Raw genomic sequence first — 25,362 nt, 5'->3', positions numbered from 1 at the left:
CTGATAATGCCACTTGCAGTAGCAGCAGTCTAGGCAGATTTCAGCCCCAGACTAATTGTAGAAGTTGAACACTGTCCTCATGTGGTTTGTGGGCTGAATAAATGTTTCTGCATTTGGCCAACCAACAGGAGAAAGGTTACTGAAGAAAATAATAAAGCACCATCCCACAAATGCAATGAAACAACTAACAACTAAAAACCCATTCTATTAATCAAGAGACACCACAGGGCGCAGTAAGGTATGAGAGACTGAAAGTGGATAAAAATTTGATTATTACAAAGAGAGATGGGGAAAATTAAACAAACAAACAAGTTGAAAAAGCAGGAAATAACAGAGGAGGAGAAATAGCCACAGCATAATTAGAGCAGTTGCTGCTGGCAGCAGCGGGACACAAAGAAACAAGTCAACCTAATAAAACCCTGCCACAAAGAGGACAATCTAACGACAGCTTTCCCTGCTGTATATGGCCAAATAAACCCTTTTCTCCCAAGGCTGCAAATTAAGACTGTGGGAAAGGATGGAACAAGTGACACCAACTAAAAAGGGAGCATCCACTGTTTGCTGTATTTCAGGCCAGCCTTTTACCCCATCAGGCCTCTGTCTGCACACTTATTTGGCTGCAGATGTCACGGTTGGTTAGCAACAGGATGACACTAACAGCAAATGGATGAACTCTTTCGGCGGAAGAAACGGGAAGACGAAAACAGAAGGAGGGGATTTAGAGAGTGCATTCGAATATTTTATTCCATATGTGTGTATGCAACAGACAATAAGATTACATTCTGCTGTTTGTCAATCCTGAGAAGATTTTCCGAGGAATCTGCTGATTGAAAAAATACATAATCCTGTGTTTGCAGAATTGCTGTAAGCAAAGAATCATGTGATTTACTTCTAACATTCAATATTCTGATGATCAGGCAAAACGTTTGCCTTCTGGATCAGGTTTTTTTAAAGGATTTCATTCTCCTTATCTACAAGAGATGGAAACACTCCACCTTATTATTATTGCATGCATGTGTTTTACTAATTGTCATCAGTCCGTGTGTCACAGAGATTTAACAGGATTTAACACCCTTCTTCCCTAAATGGGGTCGGGAGGGTTGCTGGTGCCTATCTCCAGCTGCGTCCCGGGCGAGAGGCGGGGTACACCCTGGACAGGTCGCCAGTCTGTCGCAGGGCAACACAAAGACATACAATGCACACACACACTCACACCTAGGGAGAATCTAGAGAAACCAATTAACCTGACAGTCATGTTTTTGGACTTTGGGAGGAAGCCGGAGAACCCGGAGAGAACCCACGCATGCACAGGGAGAACATGCAAACTCCATGCAGAAAGACCCCGGCCAGGAATCGAACCCAGGACCTTCTTGCTGCAAGGCAACAGCTCTACCAACTGCGCCACTGTGCAGCCCCAGAGATAATCTTCCTTTCAGTTGAATTTTCTTTCTATCAAAGCTTTCTGTTAATGTACTAAATAAGATCTCCTGCGACCTCAGGTCTTCCAGGAAATGCAGTTCCTTGCAAATATAATCCGAGCTTTTTCTTATTTTGTCACAAGCACCACCACGAACTGCATCGGGGTGTTTACATGACAGAGAAACAAAGGCAGAAAGTGAAATAATCGGTACCTTTTGATTTTTTTATCAGTAAATAAATGGCACACATTGTATGAAGAGCCTTACAATGTTCTGTCAAATCACATTTTGTTCCAATTATCGGTGCGAATCCTTTGGACTATTCCTCCACCTACTTTGCAGATGGTAAAATTTCAGCTCATTGATTGGCTCAAACTTAATCAGCTAGAATGGAAAGAGTCTGAAGACATCGGTTTTTAAGGCAAAGAAAATTTTTTTTGTGTAGCACATTTTCAGAAACAAGGCTAGCCAAAGTGCTTTATATGATTAGATAGCCCTGCCAGAGATTCTCAACTGGACTAAGGACTGAACTTTGACTAGGCTACTCTGATACATAAATAATATAGAGTGAGGGGAGAACCTCTTCCCCAAGTCCAAGTATTTTAGATCCTGTATCAGGTTTTCATCTTCTCATCAGCTTTGACAAATGTATTTGCTAGAAGACTGAATTTCAAAAATGTGAATCCTGTTCATTAATTTGGCGAATGCTGAAGACAACTACTGGATTTTATTTAGGGACATCAAAATAAAGATGATTACAAACAGAAATCCAGACAAAACTTTGTAAAAAAATAGAAATTTTCAACATACAAGAAGATTTTTTTTTTTCAATTAAAAAAAAAATATTTTAGTGTCAAGGTCAAACGTTTCTATACCTTTGCTTTCAAGAAAGCATGTCCAAATTTATACTAAATTCAGTGTGTGTGCGCGTGAGTGTGTGTGTGACTGAAATCAGTTGACACAATTAATTTTATTGTCTACGCTGTATAATAGCAAACGTCAAGTTTTTGCAATCTACTAAATCAGAAGCACCCACAAGCAAACTGAAGTTTTTTCTAGACAAAAACTAGCATGAAAAATGTGTGTTCTCAACCAAATAAAAGGAAGCATAGAGTCTAATAATCTTCAAAAAGCCTTTTGAAAACTTTCAAATAGCATCACTACTTCTTTCTTTTGTTCTAAGATTCATTTGAAAAGATCTGAAGTAAACCACATGAGAGCGGTCTTTCTCTGTTTTTCACATATAACCTGAAGATCGGAATCGGCAGCAGAGAGGAAATGATCCAGTTGACTGGGGAGACCTCAGTGTGACTGGTAGACATTAACTTTGAACAGACAAGTATTTATTAAGTCTTTTTTTTCTTTTACATTAGACATTTGTGTCGAAGTCTACAATCTCCATTTAAGTTGACATCTAGTGCAAAATTAGAAATCTGGGAGGTGAAAAGAGGCCGTGATTACTGTAACTGTTGCGTCTCACTCTTTTAGTGTCTTATCTCCCTCAGCAGGGGAGAAGAGCAGATTATGCCATCAAATTACACACACATTAAAGGCCATTCGTCTCTGCGTCAGACAGTAAACAGAGGCAAACTAGCATTTTATTAGAATTTACTTACATGAAAATATGCTGAGGTTGGGCTCATTTATTTATAAAATTTACTGAACTTCAGTTATTGGCAAACCTGTCCTGTACTGTTTTATTTTTTCATATAAGAAGTATTTTGATTTTGCCACATCCAGATAACCAGCACTGTTCCATGTTATTACATCATTAAAATGTCTCCCCCTGTCATCTGTTGGATGATCACGGTTCTGGGAGACATTTTTAGCTACACAAATGGAATTATTTATCTCTGTACAATGAAATTCTTGGTTTTATTTGCTGTCTACATGATTTAGTCTGATAAAGACAGTATTAACTATTTTTATAAGTCCCAAGCAGACTCCCATATATCCTGGAGGCAATAAAATGAGACAATTATTGGTTATTGGCTAAACAAGTTATTTTACTCAAAATAAAACGGTGCAGAAGCTTTCACCAATTTTATATTGTTTATGAGACAACATTTTATATGCTGTATGATTTAAACATGGTGCTTTTAACATTTTCATTAGTTATCAGTTTCCACCTTAAGCTACTTATCAAAACATTTCTCTGATCAAAGAGTTTGTGCTAAAATAGCACCAAGTATTGCTGCCAGAGTCTCCTTTCAAACACATCAAACTACAGTTTTAGTCAGTTTAGCACTGGGACCAGTTTGTTGGAAGACGCCATCTTATCAGCTTTCTTCTGCCATATGCTTTGGTATTGCTGTGATGTAACAACCCTGAAACCTGGAGATCTGCCCTATCGGTTTGTCACTTTAACTGTCATAACATATTCATCCCAAATGTTCATGGGCATCAGGGACCAGAGCCGCTATATACTTGAGAGCCCGTCTAAAAATTCTTATAGCTGCCTATTTTAATAGTTTAACAGTTTATTTTACACAGTGGCATGATCACAGCAGCTAATATCTGCAGTCTTTATTTCTTGCACTCTTCCAGGTACAGCCAATCAGCACCAAGAAAACTTAATACCGCTCCTGAATTGGCTGCTTTGCGAACACCAAACCATGCCTTTGTGTATTTCAGCTTCCAAAGTTGCATCTTCTTTAGAATATTTTAGGTATGCTCTAAGAAAATGTTTTTTGCGAATAATTTGGAATCAAGTTCCACAGAAAAATCAGCGAGTCAGAGTCCACAAAAGCAGAAATATGAATATGCAGAGATCCACTTTATCCACAGAAACACAAAAACATCTGAAAATGTAGGTACAGAGGAGGAATGAATGGCCTGGTGTTTCTGAGGGCGATGGAGAGGACATAAACTTGGCAGCTATTTTTAACTCTCTGCTTTTTGTTTTATTTTATTTTAAATAACTGTCCCCATTTGCATACTGTGAAAGCCCAGCAGACAAATTCCAGGCCTCGGCTAAGTTCAGCTTTTGGTCGGAATACAAAAGAATAATCTCCCTCCTGCCTGCGCGTTTTACAGTTCCAGTTTGCAGCTCTTGCCAGCAAAAGCCAAGAAGAGAGAATCCCCAGGCAAACCACGGGGAAGACATAAAAGAGCAGGAGGCTTCTCCCGCTGAAAACTCTCCAGCGCTTCCTTTGAACTCTCCTCACATAAATTCTTGCTTTTCTTCCCACCTGATCATCCAGAATGAACGTTCGAGTACCATGAGTATATGAATCCGCGAGTCATTCGCTATTACGGTGCAAACTTTGGAGACTGTTTCACGGGGAAAAAACCAGTGAATCAGCTGCTGGGTATTAGAAAACATGAGAAAGATAAGAAATCCTCAAACGCACTTCCAGCAATGCTTTATTTCAGACGTAGCTGCTTCTTCACACAAGTGCGCTACACACACACACACGCACACACGCCCACGCGCACACACAAACACAGAGTGAAAGCTGTTCATAATTAATGAGCCCAGCAGCAGGGAGAAGCATGAGAGGCACCAAAGAGCCATTGCATTTCAACTGGCATTCGGCCGACCTTTCACAGCTTCACCCGGCGTGTCTTTGTGAGCGTGCGATAGACACAAGTGTGTGTGATTACAATGCCTCGGCGGCAGGTGGTGGAGGGAAATGCGTGCAAAGAACAGGAGCCGATGGCAGAGACGATTATGAGAAGATTCTTCTGTGGGGCTTTGATGAAGAACAGGAATGGTGATGATGAGGGTTGCATCCAACAAGAGCATGTGTCAACTTCACCTCAAATAAAGAGGCTGGAAAAAAAGTTGGAGAGTCTGGAGTCGGTTGTGCAAGTGTGAAACACACGAGCATTGTCTGTTGTGAGGATTTTTCTTATTTATTTCATTACATTAATGTCTGAGGATACGTTTACACACACTCATTAGTGGCATTAGTTTGAGGTTCTATTGATTTACTGAATTGAAAATCAATTGGAGCTGTTAATGCAACATACAATATAATCTCTGTGAGTGTTAAAAACAAAAACGTGGACGCACTCTTTCAATTTATTGTGAATTTTCTCCAATTCTCACATGGTCAAAAATATGCACACATACTTAAATAATATTTGGATAAATATCACTTAAAGTTTTTCAGATAATCAAAATGGAATGGCCATCGAAAGCCCTGACCCCCAACATGTTGGACATGTATGGACTGCTTAAAATCAGGATCTGTGAAAGTAAATCAATACGTTTATACAAACTCCCACCATTTTTTCTATGAGAAGTCATTAAATATTCAGTCAGGATTATGCCAGAGGCTAGCTTTTCCCTTCAAAATGTGTGAAGCGCAACTTCCTTATGGATTTTTATCCGACTACTACATATGTATGTTTGCTCCTTTGTGCTTTTTCAATTCAAGCTTGTTCACCCAAATTTTAGAATCTCTTAAAGCTTTCCTGGATATAATATTTTCAGCCCATAAAAATAATGCCTCGACAGCAACATTAAGGAGCTCCAAATTAATAATTTCAGATAAGTGTATGTAAACCTTTAACCAGAATAATACACTAAGTACCAGTAAATTCAGTTTCTGACGTCAATGCACTAGTTGTATGTTAACACATGCAGCTGTAACCTCCAGCAACTAGTGCTTTTGCACTGACATTCCTGTCTGCATAATGTACGAACATGCTGCATTTTCCCCATACATTAGCAACAGAATGCCACACAAGCTGTGCAGCCTGAGGAGCCCAGCAGGGTGGTGGCCCATTTCTAGAAGCAGCCTGGGCTCCCATTATTCTGGACATCTCACACATGGAGTTGCTATTCTCTGCTATAAGGAAATAAAATACAGCTCCACACTTGAGTTGCAAGCTGCGAAGATGTGGAGGTGTGAAGGAGGAGCCATCAAGCAAAGCCAGCGTCTGTCACTGCTGCCTACACAAACATCATCGTCAGCCCAGGTTTTCTTCCTCTGATTTGTAACCGTGCAGCCTGTTGGCGTCCGTCTCTATTCAAAGGTTAAAATTCGTGTTTGCGCAAACCTACAAGTCTGACTTTTACATCGAATTGTTCGATAAAGCTGTCAGCAACGTTAGTCAGGGAAGATGCATCGCCTCCATTTAATGTCTTAATTAAAAGGAGCAGCAATAGGCAGCGTCAACAGAGTCAATATCTCCCTTCTGATAGCTACTGCCGGTCAAGACAATTAGCCAATGTCTCAGCTTCGGCCTTAAAAGCAATACTTTGTGCAGTCATGTGTGTAACCAATTACAAGAACATTATTCAATCTCCTCAAGGCTGACTAATCTCATTACCTTGAAACTGAGTAATGGGGGAAATCACTTGACGGTACTCTGCTGCTAGCGCTGCTAAATGACCTCTTTTCTCTCCACTAGCGCCTCTCATTACCATCCTTACCTACAGTCTTACATTTACTAATTTGACCTATCTTTAATTGTTAATTCCTTGTCTTTCCATATATTTTGGAAAACATTGCTTAAAAAAAATTATTCAAGGGGCATGCTGTAGTGGAGTAGTGGATAGCGCGACCCACATTTGGAGGCCTTGAATCCTCGACGCGGGCGTCGCAGGTTCGATTCCCGGACCCGGCGACATTTGCCACGTCTTTCTCTCTCTCCCCCTTTCCTATCAGCCTACTGTCATATAAGGGACACTAGAGCCCACAAAAGACCCCCTGGAGGGAAAAAAAAATTATATATATAATTTTAAAAAATTATTCAAAATTGTTTCTAACATAGAGCTGCTAATGATTATCTCACACAGTAATGTCACTCAGTGATATTTCTGCCAAACGAAGTCTGACCAGACTACTGAGAATGTTAACAATCAAAGCAAATACAGTAGATATACTTTGCTAAGTATCTACTAAGATAATATCTATATACACAAAGACATATTAGCATTGTAGGTCTCAAAGTTCAGGGTATATTCCCTCATGTTGGTCTCCTGACAGCATTGTTCCTGATAACGTTTTAGAAATACTAATATTTTGGGAGGCAGAATTAAGGTTTAGTCCTTTAGTTTTGTCTCCCAGACTTGTTCTGATGTTGCGCAATCAATAAAACTTTTCCCTGGTGACAGGATGTGTCGAGTCTGTCCACCCCACTGCTTATTAGTCTACTGACATATGACAAACAGTGCTTGGACTTTTATTTCTTGGAGCGAGACAAACTTTTTTCTGATATGAAGAGGTGTTGCCTTTAATCAGGGAGGAGCTGTCAGGGTGACAATGGTGCACAGTATGTATAATGGGATATGCTATGTTGGAAGGCTTAATGTGGACCTATCAACATAATTGCTGTGTTATTTTGACTTAAAACAAACTACTTTTATTTCTCTGAATATCCAAAGATGACCCAGCAAGAAAGATGATGAAAAGAGAAAGAAGAGACTTTGTTGTTAGAGTTATGACGAATGGTAAGAATTAAACAGAGACCAGGTTAATGTGTTTGACCAAAATCAACAAAAAAAAGAAAAATGTGTAAGATATTATGTAGGGACAATACTCCTTATGTTAGTTTTTCTGACACTAGTTGGATATTAAACATAAAACCCATTCATGAGTAGAGTTCACATTCCTGAGAGCTTTGAAATGAGTGATGTTATTTTTCAAGAGGTGACACTGAAGGGTTTATTGCTGCCGATTTTTTATTTATTTTTTTATGTATTCGTCCATTTATTTATCTTTTTGCTATAGATACATAGAGCAGCTTCGGCTTTTACAAAATTTTTAAGAAATAACAGCGATGTTTTTCAATTTACATGACTGAATATTTTGTTGGCTATTGGGTTTAAACAAAAACTGCAATTCATTGAGGGGAACTAACTCCATTATGACCTAATTTATATTTTGTCAACCCGAATTTAATAGCATTTTATGGATGTAATATGACTGCTAATTAGTGGTTATAAAATACAGTTTTAATAATCAGTGTCATGATTTGATATGGACTTTTTTTACATTTCAGTTCATTTCTGAGTTTGTTATTGTTGTTTATATCCTGTCATTCTAGGTCATTGTTTTGTGTTTAGCTCATGAGGTTCTGTTTGTGCATTTACGTTTTTCACCGTTACTGTAAGTCTTGTGATTCCCTTGTGTTTTAAGTGAGATCCCTCTGTGTTCACAAGGCCAATTACTTTCCTTTCCCTCAATTCCCCTGCTCAGCTCTCTCCTCTCAGCTCTTTCACTTTCTTCTAATTATGCTCCCTGGATCTAATGTAGTTCTCCATTCTTGCTCCAGTATATACTGTATACATAAGCTCCCTGGGTTTTGTTACTCATTGCTGGTTCCTTCCTTTACATTGCTCTTTCTCATTTTTAGTTTGTTTTACCACTATACCTTCACTTTTTCTGATCCCTAGTGCTTCTCTGTATTTTGGTCCTACTGTAAACAAAACTGGACATTTGTGTTCATATGTTGCCTTGCTCACATATATGCATACAGTTTCAGCTTAGATCAGGAATTTTTGATAGTCACTTTACTGTCATTAAACCAACTTTTAACCAGTCTTGGTATTATGCTTAGGGTCATAGTCCGTTTGGAAGAAAGATTTTTTTAAAGCTTCTTGGCTGGCGTCTTGAGATATTCCTACATTCAAATCTAAGGATGGTCAATATGAAACTGCTGTGATGCTGAAATCCCATTTCATCTCATAATCTTGGTAGACTCCAGGGTTTTTATATGTGCCGGCTACAGCGAGGTGACAGATGCAAAAGATAGAAAAGCTTGAGTCCCTTCCCTTATGTCCAGCTCTTTGTCACCCCAGCAATTATCATAAAACTCATATAGTGCGATTGCAGAAATCTGATTGCAGAAAAATTGGATTCAGATGCGTTGGAGCTCATAAAAACCCAACAGACAGCGGGAATAATAAAACTAGCAGCGAGGGAGCGAAACCAGCTGCTCAGTTATATCCTTTTTTGTTTTTCTCATTTTCTCTCACCTCTCTTGGGTTTCAGTCTCCCATTTATGTGTGAACTTTTACCTGAATGCTTGCTTGTCCTTCTGCCTGGCTGTCTGTTTCTTCTCAACACTACAATGTTAATGTACGGCTCTGCACCTCTGGTTTGATTGCTTTTGAGAGGATGCCCACGGGTTGCTAGGCAAAGAAGAAGGCAGAGCCTCCACATCGCTGGGGATGATTACAGATGTCTTCTGACAATAGAAAAATGTTAATAATTTCTCAGAGAATGAACGGGAAGAATATGCATGTAATGCTTTTCATAGCTATGTATGCACCCTAATGAACACACAGGCAACAGCGATGCTAATTAAGTTTGTTTCATTATTACACTCCAGCATTGTGTTCTCTTGACTAAAGTAACTTTAATTTTCATGAATGTAAAAGGATCATTTAGTAAACAAAAGCAGAGGGCAATCCATAAGACAAGTCATTTACATAATCAGAATCCTGTCACAGCATTCCTCGGATGAGAAACAAAACAGAGTCACAATCAGGACTTAGCAGAGCGAAGCAGTGGAATCTAATTACTGAGAATTGGGAAAGCCTTCCTCTGGGAGCAGCGGCATGGGCCCTGCAATGCTCACAAACATTTGGATTAAAGCAAAATGAGCCTGAACACACAAACAAATGCATGATCTTTTAATAAACTCACGAGGGCAAAAAGAGATGTGTGGAAGAAGAAATCCATCTGCAAAAAAGAATTAATGTCAGCCATTTGTTCTGCTCTTTTCTGCAAAATGTGTTTCGCTCATTAGAAAAAAAAGTGTTGGGGCACAAAATCCAAAGATTTGTCCATAAGCTGCATGTCACCAAATATCTCCGACACACATATGATAGAAGCTCATATTAATGCAAGCAACTTGCTTCAAGGTGTAGCTGTGGCCTCTATTACAACAGACAAAGGGGGAAAACAAATCTTTGAGTGATGCATAAAAGTGAATTTGGTAAAAACACACAAATCAACCTCCCTCCGGAGTCTATTACCAGCTTTCTGCGTCTTGTTCATTCTTTACTTGTATCCTCTACATGGAGATTTACCCACTCCTTACTTTTTATATGCTCTTTATTTAAATATTTCCCTCTGTCTCTGCAATTTTGTTTTTCCCCAACAGAGGCAACATATGATGAGTTACTAGTAGGCATCGCTCTCATTCTGTCACCATGAGAACTTTTCTCTTTCTGCATTATCCTGAGCAGCTATGACCGCTGAAAGCAAACTTTCAGAAGAGTTCAGAGGACAAATTATTATAAAGGGTGGACTTACATAAAAATTACATGAAATTAGGAAAACCTGCTATTTGAGAGTTAGTTGTACTATGATATAAGCAACGGCTTAACTGGTTCAAAACAACGATAATCAAGTTATTTAGTAAAGCTGCTGTCACACTGTTTCTTGTCTTGCCACATAAATAGTTGTGTCTAAAGACACTATGTGGTGTAATAATGAAGAAAAGAAGTTTGTTTTGTGTATGTAAAAGTATACAAAGTGGGTGTATTCTTACATACACTGCATGTATATTGGGATGAAAGGTGTAAAAGTCACCATAAGTTATTTTGTACAGCCAGATTAACTTAAAAATATTACAATCATCTTGATTTTATTACCTTGATTTATTTTTCCCCATGTATATTTTAGCAACCACCAGATCATGTCAGGTAGAGAATTAATCGACCCACATCAATGCCTATAAACGTTCAAGTAGTTGGTAGCTAAATGTATTCAAAATGTGGGTTGGCTTGTCCTTCCGTTGGAGCCTGTTCAACCATTTAGGGTTGAGTTTATATTTATCAGTATAAGGAGAGACTATGCATTACATATGTTGACATTAAAGACTGACTGATTCTTTGATTTTGTGTGTAAACACACAAAACTGATGGAAAAGTATACTTTCTGCACTGGCAATCTCAAACTGAACTCTATGTTCAAAACTGCATAAATTATTCCAATATAATCATCAGTTTTCTAACAGTAGGTAGAAGTAGTGGTGTATTCTAGATGCATTATTTCTGGAATTGTAGTTACACAATCGTAACTTGTATCATATGCCTTAAATAACATCCTTTATGATCTTGACTTCCGTGTTTCATAAAATTGCAAGTCTAGTATTTCTCGTTGTGCATTACAGTTTGGTCCACTGTGGGGTTGTATAAGCTCACAGAGTATTGAACTGTATGCTCTCTCACAAGGTGATAATGTGCTTCAAGGGGGTTAAGTACTCCCGGTTTCAAAAGGCAGAAGCTGCAGAGAAGGGGGAGGACCAGACTTAAGTGGCTCACTTGATGCCCACGCAAGTAGGTTGCCTTGAATACATCAGGTGTGAATTGATGGTTTAAACCAAAGATGGTCAATTCTGGTCTTCTGGGATCCAGTATCCAGCTGATTTTGTCCCTGATTAAGCAGACCTCACATTATATTTAAATTATCTCCATAGGGTATCAACGGGTCCAGAATCCATTAATGTACCATTTGTTTAAATCAAAACATGCACAACTTTTATTTTTACTGTATCTTTGTACATTTTTCCATGAGATAAGATACAAAACAATACTTTCAGTTTGCGGTTGTTTTGCAGCAAAATGTGAAAACATTCAATGGGAGTATATACTTTTATAAAGTACTGTAGTTCCTTAAAACTAAGAAAAGGAAAAAGGAAGTCATCATAAACTAATTTGACCTCAAAATGAACCTTCTGTGTAATTAAGACAAGGACCTCTCATGTGTGTCAGCTCCCTCAGGCTCTTCAGGAGATAGGAGATAAGGAGAACATCTTTTTTTAACCTTCTGCCACGAGAGTACTGTGGGTTCATCTGTTACTGTGGTAACTGACCCAGAGTTTACCCTACTAACCCTGGTTACACCCCCAGCATCATTTCTAGCAACATATCTATGACAGCTTCCCACAGCTTGTCTTGCAGTCATGGACAGATAATATACGGTATATACTGAAGAATAGCAGGAAATATGCATTACATAACACACATGGAGTAATAATGATGAGTTGGGCATTGTGGCTTTTCAATCTGATCAGAACTGGAAGGATCTGCCTTCTTCAGGTGAGAAAAACAAACAGGCAGCAAGAAAGCGTTGCCAGGGAAAATGTACAATGCACGGTTACCGTAGGGTGGGTATTGTGTTGCTAGGGAAACATGCATGTGGTCATGGAACTGAAGAGGACCAATTAGGATGGGGGAATCGGGTGAAGAAGAAATGAGAAGGAACCAAACGGGGCTGAGGTGTCGCCCAGACAGCATCACCTTGAAGAACCGCTGTTAGCCATGTACATACTTGCTTTCCACGCAGTCTGGTGGAGAGGGAGGAACAGGCTGAAGCTCCCCTGGCCAAGTAGCTTGAGTTTGATGTTCAACCTGTCGTCTGAAAAAGAAAACCACCTAATGCAGATGTGGCAAACCTGTAGTAAGGGGTCCCACGCAGAACCCTAAAGTCCATTCTCTGGCAAGATTTATAAGACTGAGTAAGATTACAAATTTACTTTTGTGTATTATAAGGATTCTTGTATTTTGTAATAGAAGCCAAACAGTTCTTATGATATGGATCTGTGAGGTTGGCTCTGTGACATTTTTATAAATAGTTGTCTTATCAGCAGCTTAAAGATGTCATATTGCCAAGACTTTATAGAAAATTGAAACAAAATTCTGGAAACAGTGGTAGAATTACAGCGAGTCTATGGAGGTCCACTTAGACACTCAGGATGGCTTACATACACACCATATTTGCAAGTGCTAACACACTTTAGATTTACAAGAGATTTTAAGTTTATTTCTGTTTTCTCATCTGAACAACGTTCATGTTAATGCATGAAAATTGCTATGTCCATCCACTTCATCAGCAGTGATTTCTAATATCAGTATCACAGCAGAGCACCATCTATTTCTCTTCCAAAAAATGTAGTCTACCCTTCATAAGCTTTTGTTTTCACTCCATCATGTCTGTTACTTGTGACATAATCTTCACAGTGATTATGTCTTAATATATCCTTGGAAAAAGGAAACGCTAAATGAAAATGTAGTAAGACTTAACTCGCTTTAAATATGTGGAGGTATTTAACTTGCTTTCCAGGAATCTATCAGTGGGGTTTTCTTTGAGCACTTGTATGTGTGCCGTAGGTGCGAATATTTGACAAGAATTTAGCAGTGAGGTGACAGAGGTGGGGGGCTGAGCTGAGAGTTTCCTGGCAGACACTGCAATTGCTCTTATCTGCCACAAGAGAGACTCTAAAATCCATCAAATCAATCTCACAAGCATAAACAAGTTACTCACGAACTTACGAGAAACATGTTCATGAGTATCCACAACTCCTCACTGTAGCTTTATGTGACTCAAGTGTGCCACCTTTCATTTCTCAATAAAGGTTTAATGCTCAATCATGGCAGCATCGGTGGAATAAATAAAACAAAAAGCCATGTCCTCTGTTCACTTTTCTCTGAGTTCGCCCCACAGTCCAGAGTTTGACAGCAAGAGACGAGGAGAGCAGAGAGGCACAGAGCTGTCTCTTATTTAGGAAGGAGAGTGAACGAAGCTAACCATTAAAACTTTGCTGTAGCGTCCACATTCACTCACAGCTTCAATCTGTCTAACTATCTGGGTCACAACTATTACTAGGAGGAAAGAAACTCATTAGCAAGTCCACTGTATCTGCTATTCTAGAGAGAGACAGGAACAGAGGGATAGGTGGACGAACTAAATCAGATGTGGAAACAAGAACGACTGAGCAAAAGAGGTTAAATTATGTACAGTGCTAGTAAAATGCTTACATACGCTCATCATCAGGATGAACGGCATATTTATCTGGGGAGTTTTTGGATGGAAAAATGGAAACATATATCTTTGATTAACTTAAGAATTTGGATCATAAGTTTAATTTTGTTGAAGGGTTCCTTTAACGGTGTCAAAGTAATGCTGTTCAAATTCAATGTTCTGATATTATTCATACTGAATATTTGGATATTTGTCTGACCTTTATTTCAGAACTGATAGAGTTAATTCAAACTGGTGGGTTTCCTGGCATGGGCTCAGCTTTGAAGCACAGTCCATAATATTTTTTATATAGTTGAGGCTGAAGTTTTTCAAAATCTTTTATCTTTTCCAAAACCAGCTTAGATGTGTCTATGAAATCACTTTGCTGTTGGATGCACCAATTTCTTTCAACAACATGACCACTGTACTGAACAGTAACACTGAAAACTGCACTATGCTGCTGCAGTTTTAAAGCCTTATGTTATACAGTTCTTTCCATGATTTTTCTTGCCACTATCCCAAAAGCAAAATCTTGTATTTGTCTAACAATAACATGTTTCGCCACTAGAAAAGACATTTTGCTCATACATGCGAGAAGCTGGAAATTTCTGTTTTTCTTAATTGTTTAGGTTTTGGAGCAGCGGCTTACTTTTTAGCTAACACTCTCCCACCTTATGGTAATGTGAAACTCACCTCATTGTGAACACCGACTCATCAGCTTGTGTCCAAGCAATTCTTCTTGAATCATAGTGTGAGAGTTTGAGTCAGATTTTAAAGACTTGGACACAACTGGGGCTTTAGTAGAACAAATACCCCAAACTCACATTGAAACTGGTAGGAGTAAGCAAAAAAGTCTTGACCTCAAGTGGACAGGGAACCAATGAATTTAAGTAAACTCAAACAGCGGTCTTTTATCCAGGTAGGTTATACATTAACCTTATTGAAGACTTGAAACAGCGCGTGGTTTCTCTGCAATGTTTTAAGGGGAATTTAACCCAGCTGTAATAGGCACATATGTATTTAGTTTTGACCATGCACTGATAAGACAAAAATCACAATAAATTCAAACATCTGCACTCAATTATTCTTGTTAAAATTCATTAAATTATCATGTATGTAATACCACATCATTGCACCTGAACATCTGAACACCACTCTGTGGAAACAAGAAACATCCAGGCTGTATAAATTTACGATTCCTGTCGCAAAGATGGAAATATTAGCAGTCTCCGCAAACCATAGTCGACTGCAGCCAAAGGACAATTTATTATACTTGGTTTGTCAGAGCAAACCTGAACTGAATGTAAACAAGTCATTCCATCATTTCTGCCTGCTATGTCTGACCTTTCCTCTGTTTTTTTCCTCTTACGAGCAGAAACTGATAAGGGATGACAGCTTTTTTTTTTTCTCTGTTTTTTATAAATCTGTCTCTGTGTGTGTGTATTTTCTAGAAGAAATTACATTTCATTTGAGAATATATTGCTTTCTGTACTGTCCGCCCAATACCCACTGAAACCCCCTCTAAATGATTCACAGTGTGGGCAAAAAGAGGTGGACAGAGTCCCACTCAGCCTCTTTCGAATGGTTCCCCTGTGTGTCCTGTTAACAAAGGCTGCTGCCTGGAGACCAATTCAAACCTGGATTTGAGCTGTTTTGGGCCTTTGTGATGTTCTGGCAAATGAACACAAATTCTATCAAACCTCCACTAAAACAGACCTCAACCTCAGGAGAGGTGCATTGTGTAAATTAATTAACATGAAAAAGCTGTTGCTGCCTCTTTGCATTTTCTTTTCTGTCCTTATTTGCTGGCAGCTTGGAATTGGTTTGTTCTCTCTTGCCAAATGGATGCGTTTGAGTCAACTAGCTGCCAAGTCCAACTTTTTGAAAAAATCTTTTTTATGGCACCTGCTATCCTTAAGTAAGTTGTTCTTTGCATAATTTTGAAAGGACGCCGTCAAACGGCTGTGGTTTGCAAGTAAGTGAGACCAAGGGGCCACTTGTGCAAGTAGGAGCATTTTCCTTATGCACAAAAATGCTTAATCTACTGATTAAGCATTTTTAAAATTAGTTAGTTCTTGTTAAATCACTCACAACCATAAATTTATCAGATTTAAACAACAACCTAGCGAAATTTCTTCGCCTGTAGTTTTTCAATTGCATATTGACAGCCCTCAATACTCTATTCAACTTCTGCCATGATGCAGGTAGAAAAGAAAATGATATCTGCTTGACTCCTGCACGATTGCAGTGGAGCATGTGGCTTTATTATTTACAGCAGTTAATGGACGAGAGGTGGGAGCACTCTGAATAGGGCACCAGTCTGTCAAGGAGACATACTGGGCAAACATCTATTCAACTATCCTAAGAGCAATTAGGAAGCCGGGATGCCTGGAGAAAATCGATGTATGCACATGGAGAACCTGCAAACTGCACGTACAATTGGCTCAGCCGAGGTTCAAAACCAGAATGTTTTTTTGTTGTTGTTGTTTCAAGACAACAATGAATTTAAAAACAAACCATTGTAGTGTTCAAATTACCACTTGACATGGGGCAATTGACACAATATTTTTTTATTGTTAATTGTGTTGCTTTAAAAGTTAATTGCATTAAAAAAAATCTAACAGGCAGGAAGAAGGGAAATCCCCCTCCACTAGAGAAAAAAATTATCATTGACCTTAAGAAGTTAGGTGACGTGCTGTTATCACCAATATGCAACGATTAGTGCAATATACTAGAATGTTAGCACGTTAGCTAACATTTATTAACTAATTACTGCGCTTACATATGTTTGATTTCTACTATAACGCTAACTATGGGCTATTAGGTCCAATAATAACAACAAATCAAATGTTGGAGAGGCATTCTCTGCTTAATATTGAGAATAATTTTGAATGATGTGTTAAGGCCTTGTTTCAAATGACTGGACCATTTTTTTACACATTTTTAGAAATATATATTGAATCGATTTCTCAGCATCAAAATAATAACAGTGATAATAATAATTAAACACGTCATCACTAGAAGCAAAAGAATTCAGTCAAAATAGCCACAAATCTTAGATTAAGAGTTTCCCTGTTCATATAAAACAATTATATTGTTATTTAATTGCATTTAAGGGTGTTGAGTGGGGTGGCATATATTTTCCAGATACATCGTGCCATTCTATGGGGATTGCTTAAAGAGTAGCTTTTAAGCAATCACCATTTTTCTCGCCCCCCTCTCATTCTATTGTATGTCTTCCTTGTGTTTGAATGTCGCAGCAGGAAGACATGCTTCACTAATTGCCTAGCAATGCATTCACCCCCACACCATACATCATTTGATCACCAGACAAGTGCATCACTTTTATTGTGACCTGAATAATGCTACAATAACCCAATATGACATATCAAATTTACATGTTGATTTATATTGAATAAATGCGACTGGTAGTTATTTTTTGTTGTTGTTGTTGTTGTTGTTCAGATGATGCTCATGTTTCAAACATTTGGATTTTATAAGGACGGAACATGAACCTTGCAGTAATTTAGCAGTGACCTTTTCTACCTTCTGATTCTAAAAACAACATCCTTTGAGTGAAAGGAGTTTTGTTGAATTATCAGCTGCAAAAAGAATCAACACGAGTAAAGAGAATATCAGAGGACTAGTGAGAAAAGCTCCAAACAAGCAAAATGTGCCGCTAGTGAGATGACGCATTGATGAAATGTATTACAGAGAATGGTATCGGCCTACATCTATCACTTTTTATCCACAAATGTTATGCAATTTAAAACAAATAAATAACAGAATTATGTCAGAGCTTTCAGATCATACAACATGAAAGTGAACTAGATCAGTTTTAGTCTGTGTAAAGGAGACATTTTTGACACTGTGAGCTGGACACAAGTGTGTATTGCCACACTGTATTTCTAAGCTGTCTTACTAAAGCATGTTGTAGAGAAGGAGCAGAATATTGACGTTAGGCACTCAGGACCAGCCCATTTGTTACAATTATATCACATGGAAATAGTCCCATAAGATTTTTTATTTTTATTTTTTTCAGATAGAGCATTAAAATGTAACAGAATCATATATATCTATATTAAATTGGCTGGAGCAAAATCCTTCTAGTTGCTACAGTGACTTCATATACGTATTTTCCCCAAACAGTGTTTGTCTTTATAGTGTAATATAGGGTCTTTTTATAAAAGACATTATATTATATATTTGTAAAATGTAAAAGGACCACAACCTCTTGAATACTTTAATTCAGTTGGAATGGAAAGGAAATGAATCCAAATGATTTTGTTAAAAGCAATATGTGGGTTTCATTTTTAATTTAAATTCAAGGGCAACTTTTTTTTTTTTTTTTACTGCTGCTCTTGTTTACCGGGTTAATAAGGCGACCCTACCAATCGTGCGGCCTAGTTCTCTGGTTTTGTCCTCATTTTGAAATGTGCTCCTATCACACAATGCTTTGTGATGATGAGAGGTTACTATATTCCGGCTATTAAAAACTGAATATTTGGGTTAACAGACAGTTCGGGATCTGACACGCTCTACAACATCTTGGCATATTTGATGAATAAACGCCAACGCTGTTATCACACTGTGTCCTACGTTTCCACTGCCTATCTAAAAACCTGTTTCAAACTTGAAGAAATAAAACATGTTTCGTGAAACATGATGTGTCACTTATGATGCAAGCCTGTTTTGTACAATCAATTCATGAGATTGTGCAAATCTCATGAATGTGAGTGGCATTCACAGTCTGCTGCTGTATAAGGGAGGTTGTGTGTGCTTAAAGTTCAGTGCTGAGTGAAATTAAGCTGAGGGTTTCTCAAAATGGGTCACGGTGCAATCAGGTGAAGTAGCTTCAAGAATTCACCATGCCGAGAAAACTAATGTTATTCCTGGGTTAGTGCTGCGACAACTGCATGTTATTCAAGTACATTTAGTATGTGCACAGTATATTTAACATCTCTGAGATGCAAGATGAAATTATATACACCCCAGTATCAGATGCACATGAAACTATGCTAGAGTAGCATCGAATTAAAGCCATGTATCTTCACACACTATTAAAAACACAAGGCAGATGTGCAATAGAGTGAAAGGATTATAACAAAAAAAACCTCTAAAAAATCTGTGATGAGTTGAGACCAGATAGTAATTGTAGCACATTTATACGTTTCTTGTTTCAACCATTTTGGTTTCTAACTAAATCCTAACATTATTCATGGATATTTCTGTTGTTTAAGACATATAGGTATACAATCTAAAGTACAAAAAATAACTGTTGCTTATCGACATCACATTTTTCATATATAAAAACAAAAACACCGAAGCTCACCTTGTCCTCTGCATATTCCCATCCTGTTTTTTTTTTAACGTGACAAATTGAGATAAATGTAGTTCTCTACAGCTAACCTGATTTTAATCAAAGAGGGCAAATATGATGGGCAAACACCGAACTGGTTGCAAATCGTAACTGTCCTCGGTTCTCCACCTCCATGCCCCAGTCATTACATTCGGACTATAAATAAATACAGAGGCTGCCACACAAGCAAATGGAGCTGCCAACCTGAGAACTGGTGGCAGGAAGCTGAGAGCAGGCAGATGAGCAGAAGGAATAACAATGAGGCCGAAATTAATCTTTGCAAAAGTTGGAAGGGCATGAAGTTAAAGCCGGGCAGTGGCTAATACAGATAGGCATCCATTTCAAAGCCCTTATATATATATATATATATATATATATATATATATATATATATATATATATATATATATATATATATATATATATATATATATAAATTTGCTTTGTAGCGTGTAATTTAAAAATACACAGCAAATAAACAGAGAAAAAAAAACTTTTACACAATGAAAATATGTTGCAGTTGCAGCAAAAAGAAGAAGAAAGAAACCCCAATAAGAAATGTAGAGAAACAGAGCAGGCTTTGGGGTTGAGATATTTAGTCATCTGCTTTCTTTCCTTGGATAAAACGCTCTCACAGGAGCCTTCTGTGTGTGCGTGCCCTTTGCGATTTACTCATTTGAACTTTCCGAAGCTACCTGCAGCAACAAGCTCCGGATCCAGATACGAGGCCGAGTCATTGCCAGCTGCGAACAACATTTTCGGGTCTCGCTGCCTGCGGCGTCACATCAGCTGAAGGGCCAGAGCACATGACTCCGCTCCTCGTGAAAGATTCTGGGGCGAGCATTTTATTCCACATTTCCATCAGATTATTTGAATACACAGATGCGCGGCAGCCCTTTTGTGTGTGGATTTATTTTTGCTTAATTTTGATATCGCTCTGCATTCCATGCATTAACGTAAAGGTGTTTCTCTGCCTCTGGCACAAACGCTAGATGCAAGTTCTATATGATCTCATCACGCCGGCAAGCGGCTTCATCATCACCAGGTTCTCGCAGCCAGACGTGGCAGAGAGGAATTATCACTGTCTAATTATCATCTTACTTAAGTCCTCACTTAGACTTCACACATGTAGACATGCATGGAATCTGAGCAGGACAGTTGCGGTTTCTAATGAGTATTCCCTCCACAATAACATCCATTAACCGAGTGCCAGCAGAGACCCGTGAGCGAGGCTTCGTTTTCACAGCCTGATTTTCTCTAATGCTGACATATTGTGAGTAATGCAAGCGCAGGCGCTGTGAAGGCCGCAATTACATATGTTTACTAGGAGTACAAATTAAGCTAAACGAGAGTGCTCTAATAATAAATCTAATGATAAAAACCAGGGAGTTTCCTCCTTAGTTGAATCAATCTCTGTGACTCAAAGAGTGTTTTGTCAGTTTCACGGGAGCAAATTTGATCCCGTCTCTAAATGACGTTTGTGAAATATGCCACAGCATCATGGGGTAATTCATTTTTATCCAGCCATTATATATATATATATATATATATATATATATATATATATATATATATATATATATATATATATATATATATATATATATATATATATATATATATATATATATATATATATATATATATATATATACTCAAAGAGAAAACAAAGAGGTTGTAAGTAAGAAGACAAAAGTATAATCACAACATAATAGTGTTCTAACAAGGGGTTGGTGTAGTTTGACAAATTTCCAGTTCGCATGCATGTCAGTCAAAAAGGTACATTTTGGTCTTATCTTGTGACTTTGCAGATTTTTATTTGCAGAAAATATCAAAAACCATGCAGGCTTCTTTTCCTTTCACTTTACAATCGTGCCCTGCTGCGTGGTGACCCAGTCCAATCCAATAAAAAAACAAAAAAACAAACAGAAATTTGGGGGGAAAAAATTGACAAAATATAAAATGGTTCAAGTAAATAGTTTTGCAGGCAGCTTCATGTATCATTATTTGTAATGCTGTTGCCTCTTGCTAACTTTTGGCTTGTGCAGTAATCAGTCACACCAAACAAGGCCGAGGCATTAGGAGCCACTGCCATGCACAACGTTTTTTAATATCTGCCTGAACTTTTTGCAAGCTTTTTTAAAAAAAAAAAAAAAGACACAGGTGTTGGACTTCTGATTTAATGAGCAAGAGAAAATATTCTTCACAAACATCTGCATCCTAGACCAGTTCATCTATAACAAACTACTTAAGTAAAATTGCTTGTGAAAAAATAATCTTTTTTGAATTTAACACCTGCCCGCAGAAAGCTGTTGAAAACCTTCATGTTAATCAGTGAAACGAACCAATTAATGAGCCAGACTCGCTCTGCTCTCTAGCTTGTTACTGTTTCCTTTGATTTTTCTAGTGGGCTTTTTTTATTTTAAGTCTTTGGCTGTGGGCAGATTAGTTCTAAAATAATTTTCAACAACATGCTCTGTGTGTGTGTGTGCGCGTGCGCGCGTGTGTGTGTGTGTGTGTGTGTCTGCGTGTGTGTGTGTGTGTGTGCATGTCTGTTTCAGACAGCTCACAGATCATAGACTCTTGGGTGGGAATCAAGCTGACAAACCCATGAGTCCCTTTGATTTATGCATTCAAACTGTTCTATAAGCTTGTTAATAACTCACTAGAAATGACTTTATGTCCAGCATCTATTTCAGGCAGAGCACATATATTGATGTTGTCACACCACAGTTTTCTGAACAATTTCAGATACTAAAGAAATGATAAAAAATAAACCAGCTTAAGCTATACTTTGTAGAAACACTGACAAACATCCAAGAGCTGCACTGAAATCTATAAAATTATGTCTATGTATGTATACTTACACAGACATCATTTTGTAATTCCTTCATTTTCTCTTGGACTCAAAACAATGACCTCTGTCAGAGAAACCTCACAGTGTTTCTTGCGTTTTTTGGTCCTCAGGGGAGCAAAACCAGAATCTGACTCCGAAGAAAACAATTTCAACCATTAAAAGCTAAATCAGTGCAGCTTTGCCACTTAATACACATCTTTGTGTATCCTCTTAACCCGGCAGCCCGTGGAAAAATAAATCTTTGTCAACAGCTTTTGTCATGGTCAGCTGGTTCTATGTGAAACACCAAAACTACTGCTAAACAATTTAGGACACTTGACCCACACATTTGTGTGCGAGAGCAACAGGCAACCAGGAAAGCGACCTCACTTCTGTAATCCTCCACAGCCCTCCCATCTCGTTCCCAAATACCAGAGAATCACAAGATGCTTGGCTTGGTTGGTAATGTGTGAAATGATGAGGTCAGATAACCCACGGACATCCTAATTTAATCATGGATTAAATTGGTAATTCAATTTGTGACTTCAGGGGAGCGAAGAAGAGACGGGAATAAAAAAGTTAAGACGCAGGGCGGGAGAAATTCCTCAGAAGAACTGACCAATCATATTGCTCACCAGTGTTTCTTAACTAAATATTATTCCTATAATCATTTACCTGATCCCAGTAGCTTAGTCAGAAGGTTGATATAAAGCCTTCTGTCTTGCCTATAAGAACTCAGCGTGTAAGAAGATGCTGAGGTCTCTCTCTGTCTCTCCTGTCTCCATCTGCCCGCCACTATCTGTCAATTCTCCACACTGATCTGAGCAGTCATGAGAAGGAGCAACTGTAGCTCAGCGTGGAAGGAACTGGAACAGTTCAGGACAGCGTGAAAAATTTAAGTGAGAATAGAATAGAATAGAATAGTGCCTACCTGAGGTAACGAAGCGGTTCTATGGTTTCAGGCTCTGCCTCAGCTGAGCTGTGGTTCATCTTGTCCATCTGTCTTCACCCACCACGAGTCGGTAAACAAGAGAAAGGCTAAGCTGTGCTCCCCCAAAGAAAACACTTCCGTTCCTTCTCCCTGACTCTGGTTGAATGGACGGGCTGTGTGTCTGCGTGCGTGTGTGCGCGTGCGTGAGTGTGTGTGTGTGTGTCAGCGCGAGTGTCTTTTTCCTGGGAATAGACTGAAATCTAAATGAACACTCTGTCTCTCTCTCTCTCTCTCTCTCTGTTTCTATATCTCCACAGCTCTTGATTGGTTCAGATGCTGGAAGGTAATTACTGGCTGCTTCATAACACACACGTACACCCTAGTTCACCCCGACACACACACACACACACACACACACACACACACACGCACGCACACACACACACACACACACACACTCTGCTTCTTGTCTCAATAACCCTTCCTCTCTGTCTGTTTTTTCAGCTGCAGAGTCCCCTCGGCTCATTCTCTGAGAAAAAAAAATGGACTGCGCTATCGGTTGTTCTCACACGGAAATCCAGCCAATTAAGAAGCAGGAGCCCCGGTGCTTTGACGGCTGATTGGCTCCCAGTCGTGGGTGTTTAGTCATCAGCATCTCCACTGGTCATCACGTCACTAAAATTTGACCAGACAGATGCAAACATTAAACACATTCTCCTTAGTCCTGAACAGCTCATGGATGATAAAAGTTAAATTAAGAAGATTATCTTCACTTGCATTTTTTATTTTTTTTTTCTCTTGACATGATATAAAGGCATTTGTTTCTTAAAACAGAAGATGGTATGAGCAATACTGCACTATGGTCACTAATATACGACAAATCAGAAAATGGGATTCTAAGTTCACACACTTATCCATCTCCAGCGGCCATTGGGTGAGAGGCAGAGTACAGCCTGGTCAGGTTACCAGTCCATCACATATAGACACACAACCCTGCACATGGCTAGACTTAAGGGGAATTGACCTGTTATGTTTTTAAACTGTGGAAGGAAGCGAGAATATTCAGATTTTATGCAAAAAGACTATATATATCTGTGTGTGTGGGCGTGTGTGTGTGTGATTTTTGCTCCTTCATGTTAGCTTTTAAAACTACTGGACAGGAAATAAAATAACTACAAATTAGAGTCCTATAGGTCAAAGTGGGAATGTTCCAGACCAAATTGACAAAATGCTAATGAACTAGCAACAGGACACTGGGATCACTGCCAAAGAGCATTATTGTAATTAATAGGTCATATAAAAAAATAAAATAAAATAGAAGACAACCTTAAGGAAGCTGTGTTCTGTGCATGTGGGTTCTTAAAATCTCATTTCCAAATGTGTCATATATGAGTGAGTGACTATAATGACAATCTATTTTCATTATCTATCAGTGTAGTTTTGTTTATTCCACATTACAGTGGCTCTCAGTGAAACGTCTTCATGGAATCCATTTGAAAAAAAAAAATATTTTTTTACTGAAGGACTCTGCTACCATCTATTGTCCACAACAAGCAAATGCAAATCAGGTCATCTAACTCAATCATTTTAAAAAAGAAATTTGTGTAATTGGCCTATTGTGTAATTACCTCTGTGGGAGAAAGCACTGCAAAAACATAAAATCTTACCAAGTCATTTTGGTCTTGTTTCTAGTGCAAATACTACACAACAATTAACTTTTTTCCTATGAGTGAAAAATGCCAGTGGATCTAAGTCATTTTTCATCAATAATACAGAAGTATTTGCTTTAAACAAGCTCCTATTTCTTGCTGAAAAGTTACTTGTAAGTTAGTGCCGTCTTATTTTAAGTGTGCTAAGATATTTGCACTAGAAACCAGACAAAAAATACTAGGCAACATCTGATGTTTATGCGATGTGGAGTAAGTTCAGTCATGATGAACTGTGTATGAAAAAATAGAATGTGCTGGGGAAAAGTGGCTCTTATTTAGGAAAGGAAAAGGTGGGTGGGTGGGTGGAGTCTAGTTGGTGCAAGGAGGGAGTGTGTGTGTTTTTAGGTGTATGGCTCAACTTACCCCTTATATATTACCAGCTTATACCTTGGGTCAAGT

The 25,362-nt window shown here is 38.4% G+C and overlaps 1 protein-coding gene across 1 annotated transcript in view; it reads right to left on the bottom strand.

Annotated features, from left to right (window-relative positions):
- yjefn3 (YjeF N-terminal domain containing 3) overlaps positions 1–23,800 on the bottom strand; it is a 50,140-nt gene extending 26,340 nt beyond the window's left edge. Inside the window, exon 1 of the mRNA XM_044128181.1 lies at positions 23,255–23,800. Within this exon, the coding sequence (XP_043984116.1) occupies positions 23,255–23,322 (68 nt within the window). The 5' untranslated portion in view covers positions 23,323–23,800. The remainder of the gene's footprint in view (positions 1–23,254) is intronic.
- Positions 23,801–25,362: the final 1,562 nt, after the last annotated feature.

Source organism: Gambusia affinis, linkage group LG10, assembly GCF_019740435.1.
Source record: "Gambusia affinis linkage group LG10, SWU_Gaff_1.0, whole genome shotgun sequence".
Lineage (NCBI taxonomy): Eukaryota > Metazoa > Chordata > Actinopteri > Cyprinodontiformes > Poeciliidae > Gambusia > Gambusia affinis.
This window is presented reverse-complemented; position numbering and strand designations above follow the sequence as displayed.